The following is a 14524-nucleotide window of genomic DNA, read 5'->3' as shown; positions in this document are numbered from 1 at the left end:
TCTCCGGCCGGGACGGTCACACGCACCCTGCCACAACAACCGTTGTTTCCGGGGCTGGGCACACCGGGAACCGGGCGGGGTGGGGGAAGCCCCCGCGGGGACCGTGAAACACACAAGCGCCCCCCACCCCGCCCCGCCCCGCCGGGCGCAGCGACACCCGACTCGCCGCGTTCCAGGGGAAAAGGGAGGAGAACGGGAGCCCGTCGGCGGCGGGAGGTGATACCGGGAGCGGAGCGGGTGAGGCGCTGCCGGTCCGGCCGCTCCGCCTCCCGGCGCGGCCCCGCGGGGACAGCGGGAAATTCCTTGCGGGGTTTGGTACCGGCTGCTGCCGGTCTGCACCGGCCCCGGGCGGCAGGCGGCAAAGCCGCAGTGCGCTCCCCACCGAGCGGCGTTTGCTCGTGCAGCCCCGGCCGAGCGCACGGAGCCATCTCGGTAACGGGAGCCGCGGTATTTCTCATCCGCTGCGGTTACGGAGGAGCTGTCCCCCGCTAATTTTGGGAGCAGGCATCCAACACGCAGCCCGGGGTAACGATCCCTCGGGCACCGTCAGCCGTTGCATGAAATAAAAGTAAAATCAGCACAAGCCACAGGAGCGGTTTTGCATCCGAGCTCCCCGGAGCTCTGCCTGCTTTTTATGTCAAATTATAGTTTGAAGCGTTTCCCTGCGGGGTTTCTAGTCCTGCCATAAACTCATCACTCGTCAGCAGGGTCCTGCTCCAGAGGAGGTGGCCATATACCGCTGGAAATTATGACAGGAGGAGTTTTTTGTCAGCCAAATGAGATTAAAGTTTGTGGCAGGTAAACATATCTGAGTCGCTCAGCAAAAGCTGAGAGCCCGGACAGACAGACACGCACCCATGGCTACACCCCTGAGAAAGGGGGAGGCTGCGGTGAGGGTGAAAAGGAAACTCCTTGGCCTTGGGACAAGGGTCAAACCCTCCAACAGCTGTAAAATGGATTTAAGCCAAAGCAAACAAACAAACACGAAGAAAACAAGGCAGCCTGGACCGGTGCCGTGTTTTTAAGCAGAAGGAGAAGAAGGCTGAGACAGCACGAGGCCCCAGGAGACATCAGCACCCAGACCGGGTCGTGGTGTCCAAGAAACATGAACTGTGACGGGGAGGAGCACGAGGAGGGCTCGGAGGCTGCCTGGGGACATGGGAATCCTTCACTACAGCAAAAGCATGGGGGGGAGCTTGGTTTTCCTATCCTAGAAGGAGAAAAGAAGCTATCGGGTGATCTGCTACTGTCTATAAATACACCCAGGGACGAGTAAACATCACGGAAAGAAAAAAAATAAACTGAAGCTGAAGAGCAGCACTGGCACAAAGACACATTTATAGAAACTGGCCAGGAGTGAGTTGTGGCTGGAAGGGAGGTGACAGCTCCTGCCCAGCTGCACAGGGAGGTCCGACGTGGTTGTCTTCAAAGTCAGAGCTTGGGCAGTTTGGGAAAGGAGATGACAAGGCTGTGGCGATGGGGGACGGACCCCATGGCCATAGGAGACAGCCTGAGCCTCTGCTCCCACCGAGAGCTGCCCCAGCAGAGAGCACGGACGCCTCTTTGCTCACAGACAAGACCTGCATACAGGAACTGCTTCCCACCCACGGCAGCAGGATTTGGAAAGTCGGAGATCCAGCACGGGAAGACTTTAACCCCTCCCTCACCCGCCAGCTTTGGCTCACAGACCTCTCGCATCCACAACTAAAACAATGGCAAAGCTGGACTGAAGCATCCCGAGAAGACACCGGCAGAACCACGCAGCGGGCGGGCGCGTGGGCAGCTGCACACGGAAAATCCAATGCTTGTTTCCCTTGCAGTGCCCAGGCGGGGTGAAGATGCTTCATCTTCAAGCAGGGGAAACATCGTGCCTCGCAGTTCAGCCAGCAAACGTGAAAGGTTCTCCCAGCAGCAGCAGCGTTTTCTCAACGCTGGGTGCTTGTTACCACGTCAAGGAAGGCTGTCAAGGTTGCTGTCAGCTATTCACATGCCATACCCACGGCAAAACAGCTCACGTGACGTTCACTTCTGGCACAACACTGCACAGCTCACAGGCTGAAAATATCCAACCAATTAAGAAAAAATGGCTGCTTATAAATAAAATGTGAGGCTGTCACTGTAATAAAATAGTGTCAAAACAAAAATTAGCCTGCGCAGAACAGAGATCTGGCCAGGCCGCTGCTCAGGTCTTTCCAGCATGAGAATTTTTATTTGTACACCAGAATATTTGGTGTTATAATCACGGCAGGGGGTGATAGCAGTGTAGGAAGTAGTGTTGCACACTCTCTGCAAAACTGGAAGCCTCACCCATGTGGGACCGTGGGGATTCGGTGCCTTGCACTGTAGAGAAGCACCTGTGAAAAGCCAAAGGCCAAAAGCAAGACCTGCTCTGTTTTCTCAAACACCACGTACCCTAAACCCCAACTCAGCAGTGAGATCTCTTACAGGCCTGTGACAAAGTCAGCACAGCTTGGCGAGAACAGAACAGCCTTGAACTCAAGTTCTAAAGGGCTTCAACAGAAACAGAAAATGAAAACAACGAAGCCTAAGGCTGTTGATGGTTTCCGCGCTTTGGAGAATGTTTCTAGCTACGCCTTTGATTCGGAGGGTGGCTGGGAAACTCCTGAATGGCTTTGGTAACATTTAATTTTCAATCAGAGGCTTTCATGCCCTGTGAAATAAAAGAAAAATACACAAGAAACTTCCTCCGCTTAGATACACCTAAAACCAGTTCACGCTGCAAATCCTCTCGGGCATCTCAACCGCCTTGCAGGGGCGGCAGAGCCCTTGTGCCCATCTCACCTGCACTGCCCAAGGTCCTGTGGCTGTGCTGGACACGTTGCTGCGGCAGGAATGAGGTGTGGGAGATGGCAGGAGCTTCGGGCACCTGTGGAAATGCCATTTTCCATGCAACTTTTGTCCTTATCGAGGCCAGCACAGCACCGGGGGCACAGGTTGGTGGTCACAGCCCAGCTGCCGTGTTTGTTCTTCCACAATTCGGGCTGGATATCACGTGGAGTTTAAAAGGCCGTCGATAAACGCCGTGCCACGAGCCTTTTCATGTGCTCGTGTGTGCATAGAAACGAAGGCAGCCAAAGCCACACAGATAAACCCCTGCAGACCCAGATACCCTTCAAGATAAGCAGCTAAAATTAATTTTTTGCCGAAGCTGCTTGTGACAGCCCATCATCTCTCCCCAGCCCAGCTCCACAAAATAATCCCTTCCAGCAAGAAGCACCTTTACAGCAAGAGGCTCCGAGCAGCATTACCAGAGCTGGAACAGGGAAAGGTGAAAGCCGATGAGGTGAAACTGTTTTTTGCCTGTGTGTTTCCCAGCAGAACCCCCAGCAGACTCATTTATAAGGGGGATATGTTTCCCCAGGCTCGATGCCAACAGGGACCAGAAGATGCCACCAGTGCATCCAGAGCAGCGCTGTCCCCCGGGGCTGGGGCAGACACAGAATGAGGCACACAGGGCAGGGAGGGCAGAAAACAGCCCCGAAGCACCACAACCCCCTGGAGCTGCCACCACTGCGGCTCTTGGCATCACCCATCCCGCCGCCAGCAAGGGTCCCCAGCAGCATCTCGGCGTGGAGCAAAGGCGATCAATGGGAAATCCCGATGCGTCTCCAGTTCACAGCTCAGAGGGGACCTCGGCTCCCCCCACACTGGGGTCAGAGGAGCCTCCTGGGCTCCCGCTGCCCCAGCCCAGGCGGTGGTGGCTCAGGTGGCCGCAGGGGTGACCGGTGGCTCCTCGGCGTGGCCGGGGGGCGAATCGGCACTGCCACTGACCACATTCTCGTATTTTGGCTCTTCCTTCGGGGCAGCCTGTCCCTTCGTCTCGAGGCTGAGGACTAACTCAGGGCTTTTACCCCTCTCCGTGGCACCAACAGCATCGCTGGCCCCATCCTGGGCCTCTGTGCTTTTTGGCAAGGGAGATGTGAGAAGGAAGGACTGTCTCTTTCCAGGGAGATGCTGCTGCTTGCCGGGGGATGTCTCGGCAAGAGCTCCCGGGACACTCTCCCTCTGCTTGCAGCTGTTTGCCGAGTCTCTGCGCTGTGCCAGGGCCCGCCGGGGTGGTTTCTGGATGGCCTCGACGCTCCTCCTCACCTTGGGCTCCTCCTTTGCAGCCCACTTGCCCCTCTGCAGGCTGCCCAGCCGCTTGAGCACAGCCTGGACCCGGCCCTCGCCACCTCCGTCCGCCTTGGAGTCCTGCCCGGCTGTTCCCACCATCATGTAGATGGTGGTGACGTTGGGCTCCTTCCCCTTCGCCTCCCAGCTGGCGGATTTTGCAGCCGCTTCAAGAGCCTCCACTCTCTGAGCCACGTGCCTGGTGCTGGACACCACCCGCCGGCGTCCCCCCGGGGTGGCCCGGGGTGATGGCCGGTGGCTTTCCTCCCCCTTGCCGAGGGGCTCGGGGCTCTCATAGCAATCACTGGCTGGCTGCTCAGCGGGGGGCTCAGCTGCTGTGTCCCCTGGTGGTGAGGACAGCTTGGATGGGCCCCATGGGGTCTTGGGCTTCCGCCCGGGGCTGGGGGTCTCCGCTGCCCCAAATTTTGTCCCTTCAGCAAAGGACACGGAGGGACGCTTGGCCTTGGCGATGCTGGAGGTGCGAGGGATGGCGAAGGGCTGCGAGACATCCTCGGAGTCGAAGGCGGATGGGTCCGGGAGCACCTCACCAGGGGGGGATGCCCCGTCCTGCAGCTCGGCGCCCCCCAGCAGCGGGATGCCTGCAGGAGAAGGGGATGAGGGTAAGGGCTGCTGGAGCTACCCTGCTGCCCAGGGACATGCTTGGGGACATGGGGACAGCGGCTGATGCAGTAGGATTGTCCCTGGGAGTGTTTCCCCAGAGAGGAGGGTGTGAAATGGGGCTGCCCACACTGCATCCCATCACACAAGGCCAAGCACGGCTCTGGTGCATCCTTGCAGACAGGAAAACAAGAGTATGAAAATAAATGCTACTTGTGCCCAGCACCTGTCCCTGGGACACCCAAGGTTGGTGATGGGGCAGGATTGACCCCAGGCAGCCCATAAGGGCTGTGGGCGGCCAGAGAGAGGAGGAGCAGCCGTGGACATCACCTTCTCTGGGAGGGACGGAGTACTCTGGTCCCTCGTTGTCGGTGTCGAAGGAGGAGGAGAAGGAGCTGTCTGAAACCCATGCGGCTGACGGCGGCTCAATGAAGCTGGGGTTGAAGGGGATTTCTGTGTCATGGTGGGAAACTGGGGAGGAGAAGACACCTGAGCTCAGGCACCCCAGGGTGCTGGAGGGTGGGCTGGGAGAGCAACCCCTGCCCCGAGCTGTGCAGTGGGGTGAGAGGGGGTGCAGGTTCCCCCCCCAGTTGGTGACAATGCAGAGAGCACAGGGTGGGGGTGACACCCTGGGAAGGTTGTTGGCAGCTCTGCTTTTTTTTTTTTTTTTTACCTGTGACTTTGGGAAGTTTGGAGCTGCCCAGAGAAAAGCAAGGCATCATAGCGCTGAGGTTCGCCAGCACCCCCCGCACATGGTGCTTCATCCTAGCCAGCACGTCGTCATCCGGCACGGCTGCCCTGTGCAGGGGAAACGGGCATGAAAGGACGTGGGAGACGGGGTTTAACATCAAAGGTCGCAAAATATAACAAATACCTGTCTCTAGCATCCGCTGGGCCGGCTCCGCAGCAACAGCAGACGATGCAGAGTAGCAGCAGCAGGAGAGGGACGAGGACGGCGGCTGCCAGAGCCCCGTGGTCCTTAAAACCTGTGCAGAGAAGATGGGTTGAGTCTGGTGTGTCCTGTGGCTGCAGAGCCCATAGAGCTGCCCCGCACGGAGAGCCAGGAGCCACCAGGCAGGACCAGACTGCACCAAACCTCCCAGCACCTCCATCCCCAGCGAGGACGTTACGGTCCCTTCCCCAGCACCACGGAGTAAATTTGTGGTTGCTCTTACTCCACACACAGTCCCCCCGCACAGGGTGGCAGGTCCCCCGGGAGCACTGGCAGGTCGAGGAACAGTTCACTCCAAAATACCCCTCTGGGCAGGTGTCGTTGCAGCTGGAAAAGAGAGGAAAGGAGGGAAATGTTGCCGGGGAACACAAATCCCCACCCTGCCCTGCTCCGGCGTTACCTGGCTCCCCAGTATCCTGCCTGGCAGACACATGCTCCCGAAACGGGGTCACAGCTCCCCGCAACACACTCGGGGCAGAGGAGCTGGCATCCGTCGCCGAAAGTGCCCACGGGGCAGGAGCTGTTGCAGCTGCCAAGATGGAGAGCGAAACATCAACCTGTTGCACCCCAGAGCAGGGACCCCGCTGTGAGGACCGGGGGCCTGATTCTGGGTGTACCTGGGTCCGATCCAGCCAGGCTCGCAGCGCGGGCAGGACCCGGTCTCGGGGTCGCAGACGTCCCCACGCCGGCAGCGGGGACACGGCTGGAGGCAGCCCTCGCCGTGGAAGCCGGGGGCGCAGGGCTCCTTGCAGAGGGTCCCGTTCCAGCCGGGCTGGCAGGCCGGGCAGGAGCCATCCAGGGGCGAGCAGGGCTGGTTGTGCCAGCAGCTCCCACAGCTGCATGGGCAGAGGGGCAGTGAGGCCTCACAGCCCCCCCAGCCCCGCCAAAACGCAGGTTTCACCCCACACCAGCACTGAGCATCAGTCTGGACCACAGAGAAATACCCTGTAATACCTAACGCTCTGAAGCAGCAAGAGGGCAGGAAGGGGAGACACTGCTTTATCACCCTGAGGAGCAGGACCAAGGACAACCAGATTTTTAGGATGACACCAGGGCTTTCTGCTGGCATTAGCAAGATTTTTCTTTTGAGGCAACACTGATGCTGCATCCAGCCATGGATGCTCAAACCCCCCAGGATGGGTCTGCCTGCCCAGCCAAAGGGACAGACACATCCGTGATGGTTTTCCTCACAAGGTCTGGCTACCGCCCCTGGGTACCCACTTGACCCCCCTGCACTGCCCCCAGCTCACCTGTGCACACACTGAGACCCGTATTTCCCTGCCGGACAGGGCTCCTGGCAGCTCCTGCCCTGGTAGCCGGGGTTGCAGCTGCAGTAGCCACTGAGGGGGTTGCAGGAGCCGTGCAGGCAGTCGCAGCGCCGCTGGCACGCCGACCCCCAAAACCCAGCTTTGCATTCGCACTTGCCCGTCTCCTGGGCACAGGGCGAGACGCTGCAGGAGCATTTGAAGCTGCACCTCCTGCCCCACCAGCCCGGCAGGCAGTGGCAGTGCCCGGTGACGGGGTCACAGTGGGAGCTGCTGGGGTTGCACTGACATTGCTTCTTGCAGGTAGGTGCCCACCAGCCCGGCTCGCAGCGGCAGGTGCCGGTGAGGGGGTCGCAGCGGCCGTGGGGGCCGCAGGGGCAGGGGAACTGACAGAGCCCTCCCCAGTGGTTGGGGTCGCAGGTGCAGCGCCCGCTCGCCGGGTCGCAGCGCCCGTTGGGGTGGCACGGGCAGCTCCGCTTGCAGTCGGGACCCCAGTACTGCTCAGGGCAGCCTGCGAAGGGAGGGAGACAGTGAGGATGAGGGGGTGACGGGGAAGCCCGGCAGCCCCCTGAGTATCCAGGCTGGCAAAGAGGACGGTGAGGGCTGAGCCCCAGGCGGGGTTACTCACGGGAACTGCAGTCTGCTCCGAAGAAACCGGGTTTGCAGAGGCAAACCCCAGGTCTCACGCACACCTCGTCCACCCCGCAGGCATCCTCCCCCTCGCACAGCGCTGTCGGCAGCAGGACGGATATTTCAGAGCACGATGGCCACCCCAGGGCTCGCACCCCGCTGCTGGACCACCTGCCACCCAGCCACCTCCCTGGAAAAACCACCATCCCGCTCCCCGCTCCATCCTTCTGGCTGAGCCACAGCACCATTAGTAGGTTGCTCGGTGGGCGTTTGCGGCTCCCCACTGTGCAGCGTCCCACTGCTACCGCTCGCGGAGAGCTGTAGTGATTCCCCCACAACACCCAGCACCACGGAGAAGCCACTCAGCCAAGATCTGGGCTCCATCGCCATCCATCGCTCACCGGCCGTGCACTCCCGTCCTTTCTGCTTCCAGCCGGGGCAGCACGCCAGGCCGGCGGGGAGCCTGTGGGAGAGATCCAGGGCCATCAGCGGAGCAGGGGATGCCGGGGGTCCGCATGTGGCTTCACAGCTTCGGTTGCGGTGAAGCAAACGCAGGCGCTTGCCCTGGCTGGGCCCGGCGGGTGGGAAAGCAGCGCGTCCCCCGGGGCATTGCTCCGGAAGGAAACCGGCAGAATAGAAGGAAATTTAAGAGGCTGCAGCCCGAGCAGCTGTGGGGCTGGGCATGGGGCAGGACTGCGGCTGCAGAGCCCATGCCGGGTCCCTGTTGCTCTAGTTGCAGCTCAAAGCTTTGCCGGTGACCCAGAGCAAAGGCACCGAGGCAAAGGTAACCAAAGGCACTGCTGTTGATGGTGAGACCAACGGGAGAGGTGATGTAACAACAAAGCGGAGGGGGTATTAGCTCCAAAAGCCCTTTGGGTTTTCTTATGCCTGCGTTCCCCACCTGGCGCACGATGAAAGTTTTGCCAAAACTCCCACATCCCCCCATTGCCCTGCGCGCTGGGGGTGAGGGAGAAATAACCCCTGGAGAAGGGGTCTGGGTGCCCCAAATGACCACACATGCCCTGACCACGGTCCCCAGCATCACCCGGATCTCAACACCCACACAATGCCAGGCTGCAGATCTCCGTCCGTTCAAGCACAGATGGATGATGACCCCCTGGGTCTGCTGAGATGCCCCCGGAGATAGAGGGGCACGAGCGGGGACCCCCATGGCACCTACCTGCAGACGTTCCTGCCATCGGGGTCCAGCTCCTGGGCAGAGCTCTGCACCCACAGCCACAGCTGGAGGCAGAGGATGGGCCGGGCGCTCCCCATCCCGGCGGGGCACGACGCCCGAGTCCCAGCGGCTCCCCAGCCCCACACCGCTGTCCGTCTGTCCCGTGCGTCCCGTCCTATCCCTCCCGTGGTGCAGCCTCTTCCTCTTCCCAACCTTGAGTTTCTTCCTGAGGAAACGGGGGAGGAGGTGCCCCGATCCAGACGTCAGGGGTGCGGCGGGGAGGGGAAGGCAGGGAATGCCACCACATGGGCTATTTTTGGTCCTTTCTGCCACCCTGGCAGCAGAAACGGGCACCCATGGGGTCGGTGCAGCCAGGCAGGGGCTGGTGCCTCTCTGAGCATCTCACCTGCAGTTGTCCCGCTCCCCCTGTGCCATCCTCCATCACCCCTAAAGCTGTTTTAGCCAACATCTCTCCCCAACCCATGTGAAGCATCCGCCGTCTCCCTCTGCCCTGACCCCCGTGATCTGCCCCACAGCGCTGCCAACCCCTGGCAGCGACTGAGAAGTGGGGTCCCCACGTCCCCCATGGGGACACGGCGTGCCTCAGGCTGGCCCTTGAACCGCTGCTGGCTGCTGTCCCACCTCGTCACCTCCCCAGGAGCTTTGTGTCAGCAGATGCACAGGAAACACCTTTTTCCTACTCAAGGCCAGCTTGGTCAGGGGGGGGGGCCAGGCTGGAAGTGTGCTGCTCCCCACACCATGCAGGACTTAACTCCATCATGCCCAGCACTGTGGCCCCTGCAGCCCCACTCTCCCCATCGTAGCTGAGCCCCAAAAGGGGCTCCGGGGTCTGGCACGGCACAGCCGGCCACAGCCCTTTGCATCAGCGCAGGAAAAGCAATGGTGACACTGGAGAGCAGCAAGTGAAGCCCCGCAGCATCACCCGGCCATTCCCAAGCACGGAGAGATCGGAGGCTGCAGCGGGAACCTCGGGTGAGAAATGAGATTGATTTATTTCTGATTCCAGTTCTAGAGCGAGAAAGTGCCTGATCCAAGAGGGCCGACTCACCCCCAGGACGACTGTTCCAGTCTTAGAGTTCCCAGTAGCAGCAGGAAGAAGTCTCATTACAAAATCAATTCACCCCACGCCTGAAAAGTGCAGGAGTGGCACTGGCGGTGCTGATCCCAACTGGTCCCGGACACCCAGTGCAGAGTGCTCAGTGCCCCGGGACAGCGCCTGGCCAGCCCCGGGCACCCCAACGTCACTCCCGCATGGCAGGGACAGGAGAGGGTACGAGTGGAAAGGGGCGAAGCAAAATACCCCCGCAAGGCACGATTGGGCAATGGGATCCTGGGCAGAGGTGCTGGGTGGAAAGAGCCACCAGCAGAGGGGAAGAGCCCTTTGGGCTGCAGGAAGCGGGTGCAGACCCCCTTGTGCTGAGCAGCCCGGAGAAGTGGGGAGCAGGGGCATGGCTGTGCAGGACCCCCATAGTTAAGCCATGGGCACAATGAAAGAGATGCCTGGAGCTGCAGAGCTGTCCGTGCCAGGCTGGCACCCTATGGCTGAGCGTCCCAGTGGGTTTGGAGGAAGCTGCCCGTGCTGCATCTTCACCGTCACCACGGCGGCGGCAGCAGCCAGGGCTCCGTGCTGCTCTCGAAGATGCTGGGAGAAAAGGAGCTGGGAAACGCTGCTGTGAGGCCAGATCTGGCTGCCATTCAGGTGGGGTCAGAGGGTTGGCGTGGCTCTGTCGGGAGAGTTGTCCGCCGGTTCATTCTCTCCCTCTGGCTCCAGTTGCGTGTCCAGCGAGTCGATGATTTCCCAGGCTCCAGAGCAGCTGGATGTGGGGGGGTCTTTGCTGCTGTCCTGATACCACAGCCCAAAACTGCAGAGAGAGCAGATAACGGCTGTGGGGGAGAAGAGTCTTCCCAGGGAAGCAGCCGGATCCCAACCTCCCTCTGTGTTTGACGGTGGCAGCGGGATCCAGCCCAGCTGGCAGCCCCTGGGAGCAAGTGGCGAGGCTTGTCCTGCTCCAGGACAATGTAGATCCCCCCTGAACCAAGTGACCCCCTTATGGTAGCAATGCTGCCAGCCCCGCACTGGGCAGCCCTGCTCCGTCCCCGTCACACCTGGCAGGGTAGGCACCAAACCTCCTCCCTGCCAGCAGAGTCACCCGTTCATGGCAGAGTCACCCATTCACGGCAGAGCCACCCCTTCACGGCAGAGCCACCCGTCCCCGGCAGCACGGGAGCGAACTTACAAGCTCCTAATTTTGGATTCGGGAGGCCGAGCATCCACGCAGTCTGTGCCACGAGCTGGGAGCCAGGAGCCCTCGTCTTCATCGCTGCAGCACAAAGGAGCGGAGGAAAAACCTGCGCTGAGTCAGGCTCACCATGAGCAAGTGGCCGAGCCACCCCGGGGGTCCCTCCCGAGCCGAGCAGTGTCCCCCACAGAGCCGGGGGCACATGGACCAGAGCCACTGTCTTCCAAACAAAGCCACAGCGCTGCTCGCATCCCAGATACAGCTGCGTTTCATGGCAATCCCAGCCTTGGCTTGGTGATCTCAAACCACAGGGCTCTTCAGACACCAGATTCAAACCCCCAGCGTGTGGCCAGCAGATGGTGTGTCCCCAGTTGCCGCCACAGCAGAAGCCACAAACTCACTGTCAAGTCTTTAGATGTCTCACCCTGCACGGGAACAGCCCGACATTCGGCACCGCTGGCCGCGGCTTGGGGCCAAGGCAGATGACAGCCAGGCCTCGCAGGGTGACACGAGAGGTGACCGCAGGGCAGCATTCACATGGCAGCGGCAGGACCCAACACCTCCAGCCTCCCCGCTACAAGCAGAGACCCCGACGCAAGCAAGCAGCGGGTTTCAGTAGCACAGAAGAGCTCAGCCCCCTTCAGACCTTTATTAAAGCCAGTGAGATCCAGCTCCCCCCATGCCACACAGCAGCTTTAGCACCGGCTTTGCCCCCCGCCACCAGCAGACAGGCAGGGTCCTCCCTTCCCCATCGTGACAAGTCTGTTGGAGCCAATGCTGCCCACGAACATCTTGCAGAGCCTCCAGAGAACATCTCTACTGTCATCCTCAAAGGCTGGGCAGCCTCCAACTGTACAGCACAGGGACCAGCTTGCTTCATCTGGTGGTCCCAGTGTCACCACCTTGTGCCACAATCACGCAGGGACGAGTGGCATTTGGCCAGGCTGGGTGTGACTGGTGACAGGGACACGTGAGTGGCAGCAAAGAAGAGCTCAGCCCCTGTGGCAGTCCCAGGGCTAACCCAGAGCAAGTCATCCACTGCAGACAATAAACTTTTGATCTCTGGAAGGAGGCAGGGAGGAGGCAGCTCTTGGCGTGGGGGAGCTCCCTTCCAGGGTGTCACACCACACGGAAACACCAGAAACACTGGAGCTTGCCAGCGGCATCCACCCTGTCCTCCCTCCTGGGGAGCAGGACTCACCTGCTCGCCGACTCCTCCGCCGTTCCCAGCATTTTGGCTCTGATTTTTTTTCTCTGTCTTTTGATAGTCGACTTCATCGCATCCAAGAAGAAGCTGGGAACTCTCTCTTCATTCAGCAACTCCCTAGCAAAAAGCAGGCAGCTGGTTAACCTGGCAAAGAAACCCACCCTGACTGCGCGCGGAGCAGCTTCTGATGCGCCACGAGTGGCTGCAGGGACAGGAGGGACCCGGCTCGCTGTCCCATATCACTATGGCAGGACTCACCGCTGGTAATAGGCCAACTCCTCCTGCACCAGGAACAGGTTGGTCTTGAGCTCGTTCCGCTCTTGCAGGATCTGCTGCAGCTCTTCCCTGGAGAAGCAGCAGTGAGCGGGGCTCCTGTCCGCGTCCTGCTGCCGTGGCTCCTCTGTGGGCGATGGAGCTCCTTCCTGCAGGGACAGGAGTCAGCAGGCAAGCAGAGACCCCAAAACCCCCACCCGTGTGCAGGCAGAGACGGAAAAGTCCCAGGAATGAGTTGGCTCATCTGGAGCTGCTGTGTGTCCTGCTGGCAGCCGGTGGGTCCGGGTGTGCCAGGAGCCCCGCACAGGGATGGGAAGGTCGGGTCAGCGTTAGCGATGCCCTGTAGGAGCTGGGCCATGGGCTTGGACTCACCAGGGTGGGCTTTGGCTGCTGGATCTCAGAGGTGGTCCTGCTCCTCCTGCTCATTTCCCTCTGGGTTTGCAGCACCACGGCCTCCAGGTCTGCCTTCCTCTCCAGCGCACTCTTGAGCTGAGCCTGCACCACGGCCACCTTGTGACGCAGGTCCTCGTTCATGGCCATGAAGCGATGCAGTTGCTCCTGCAGCTGGAGGGCCCAGAGCAAATGAGGGTGAGACACAGCAGCAGTTCTGGGCACCCACCCTGGGACATCAGCACACGCAGAGCCGTGGGACAGGGATTTGCCCCAGCAGGCTCACCAGCGTGATGACAGCCCCAGGGAAGGGGAGATGAAAGCAGGTCCCCAGGCCCTTCACACACCACACCCGCCAGCTCCCACGTGCTCACCGCCTCCGTGTCTCGGCTCTTGCAGACGATCTCATGGGCCTGGGCACGCAGCTCATCCCTCTGCTTGTCCACCACCTCCTTCAGCCGCAGCATCACCTCCCGCTCCTTCCGTGCCGTGCTATCTGAGCCCAGACATGGGGGGAACAGCCATGAGCAGCCTCCATGACTCAAGGACTCCCCCAACCCCACGAGGTTCCTCGGTGCTCCTGCAAAGCCAGACTCAGGTATGGAAAGAGGGGAGTCAAGAGCTTTAGGCTGTGCCCAACACATCCTTGTGCTGGCAACAGTAGCCTGCACCCTATATCTGCCTCCACCACCCTCCTGGGGACTTGGGGGTGCTCTGGGGGGTTGGGGTCCCTGTGGTTTACAGAACACTCATGCTACCTGGTAGGACAAGTCTCCAGGGCTGGACAGCACAGAGAGCAGGTTCAGACCTGCACCCAAACTGGCATGCCCTGCAGGGACACCCCATAGCATCGGGGGATCCCAAACCCACAAGGACACTCACCTTCCTGGGACTGGCTCTCCGCGAGCTGCTCCAGGAGCTGCCGGTTCTGCTCCTCCAGCCGGGCCAGGCGGCCGTGCAGGGCTCGCTCCCGGCGCTCGGCCTCCCACAGTTGCTGCTCCGGGTCCTGGGGGACAAGGACAGCCAGGTCAGAGCCACCCCCACGGAACGGGTACAGCTGGGTCAGTTATCCCAGCGAGATGGGGACAGCTGGGTCAGAGCCACCCCAGCGGGGACAGGGACAGCCGGGTCGGAGCCACCTCGGGAGGGAGATAGGGACAGTTGGGTCAGACTTATCCCAGGGGGATGGGGACAGCCGGGTCGGAGCCACCACCGGGGAACAGGGACAGCCGGGTCAGAGCCGTCCCCACGGGGCCTCCTGCGACAAGTGCGGGTCAGTGCCACCACCAAGGGGACCCCCAAAGGAAGAAGGGTCAGACAAGCCCCCCCAAACCCGCTCACCTCCGCGTCCTGCCGCCCGGTCGCCGCTGCCACCGCCCCCCCCTCGGCTCCGGCCGGGGATACCAGCGCCTCCAGGAGCTCCAGCAGCCGCACGACGGGCGGCACCAGCCCGGCCACGGCCTCGGGCCCGAAGCGGCCGGAGAGGCGGCGCAGCTCGGCCCCCAGCGCCCCGGCCATGCGGTAGACGTGCGGCGGGGCCAGGCGGCCCGGCGGTGTCCGCCACAGCGGCTCCGCTCCCCGCCTCGGCTCCGCCATCGGCCGCCGCCGCCCCGCACACGC

General features: G+C 61.3%; 3 protein-coding genes across 4 annotated transcripts in view; all 3 read right to left on the bottom strand.

The window, feature by feature from the left end:
• Window positions 1–239, bottom strand: part of SLC43A2 (solute carrier family 43 member 2) — a 29949-nt gene extending 29710 nt beyond the window's left edge. Inside the window, exon 1 of the mRNA XM_065646846.1 lies at window positions 27–239. The gene's annotated coding sequence lies outside the window, so the exon portion shown is untranslated. The remainder of the gene's footprint in view (window positions 1–26) is intronic.
• Window positions 240–2242: 2003 nt separating this feature from the next.
• Window positions 2243–8944, bottom strand: SCARF1 (scavenger receptor class F member 1). 2 transcript variants are annotated; one of them, XR_010607167.1, is made up of 12 exons: window positions 8777–8944; window positions 7998–8059; window positions 7595–7696; window positions 6952–7477; window positions 6319–6537; window positions 6102–6230; window positions 5925–6028; window positions 5624–5735; window positions 5423–5547; window positions 5080–5220; window positions 2803–4730; window positions 2243–2671 (listed from the first exon to the last, which is right to left on the bottom strand). XR_010607167.1 is itself a non-coding variant. In XM_065647297.1 (11 exons), the coding sequence occupies exons 1-11, from the start codon at window positions 8869–8871 to the stop codon at window positions 3724–3726; spliced, it is 2622 nt and encodes an 873-aa protein (XP_065503369.1). In that variant the 5' UTR covers window positions 8872–8883; the 3' UTR covers window positions 2679–3723. The 2 variants fall into 2 exon arrangements, 1 of the variants encoding a protein (XP_065503369.1); XM_065647297.1 differs by lacking the exon at window positions 2243–2671 and having other exon boundaries at window positions 2679–4730; window positions 8777–8883.
• An 829-nt stretch (window positions 8945–9773) lies between these two features.
• On the bottom strand, window positions 9774–14521 carry RILP (Rab interacting lysosomal protein). Its single transcript, XM_065647171.1, has 8 exons — window positions 14246–14521; window positions 13787–13910; window positions 13279–13400; window positions 12887–13078; window positions 12500–12663; window positions 12236–12358; window positions 11032–11115; window positions 9774–10656 (listed from the first exon to the last, which is right to left on the bottom strand). The coding sequence occupies exons 1-8, from the start codon at window positions 14498–14500 to the stop codon at window positions 10500–10502; spliced, it is 1221 nt and encodes a 406-aa protein (XP_065503243.1). The 5' UTR covers window positions 14501–14521; the 3' UTR covers window positions 9774–10499.
• Between the last annotated feature and the right edge of the window lie 3 nt (window positions 14522–14524).

The sequence above is a fragment of the Caloenas nicobarica genome, chromosome 17, assembly GCF_036013445.1.
Source record: "Caloenas nicobarica isolate bCalNic1 chromosome 17, bCalNic1.hap1, whole genome shotgun sequence".
Taxonomy (NCBI): Eukaryota; Metazoa; Chordata; class Aves; order Columbiformes; family Columbidae; genus Caloenas; species Caloenas nicobarica.
This window is presented reverse-complemented; position numbering and strand designations above follow the sequence as displayed.

Bases quoted from the DNA above. Each gene is read 5' to 3' on its own strand.
- SCARF1 (XM_065647297.1), bottom strand. From the start codon at position 8,871: ATGGGGAGCGCCCGGCCCATCCTCTGCCTCCAGCTGTGGCTGTGGGTG. The intron at 7,697-7,997 runs GTGAGCGATGGA...TGCTGCCGACAG, and splicing joins AGGACGGGAGTGCACGGCCG to CGCTGTGCGAGGGGGAGGAT. The intron at 7,478-7,594 runs GTGAGTAACCCC...CTCCCTTCGCAG, and splicing joins CGGAGCAGACTGCAGTTCCC to GCTGCCCTGAGCAGTACTGG.
- RILP (XM_065647171.1), bottom strand. From the start codon at position 14,500: ATGGCGGAGCCGAGGCGGGGAGCGGAGCCGCTGTGGCGGACACCGCCG. The intron at 13,911-14,245 runs GTGAGCGGGTTT...CTTGTCCCCCAG, and splicing joins CCGGGCGGCAGGACGCGGAG to GACCCGGAGCAGCAACTGTG. The intron at 11,116-12,235 runs GTGAGTCCTGCT...TTTGTGCTGCAG, and splicing joins GCGGAGGAGTCGGCGAGCAG to CGATGAAGACGAGGGCTCCT.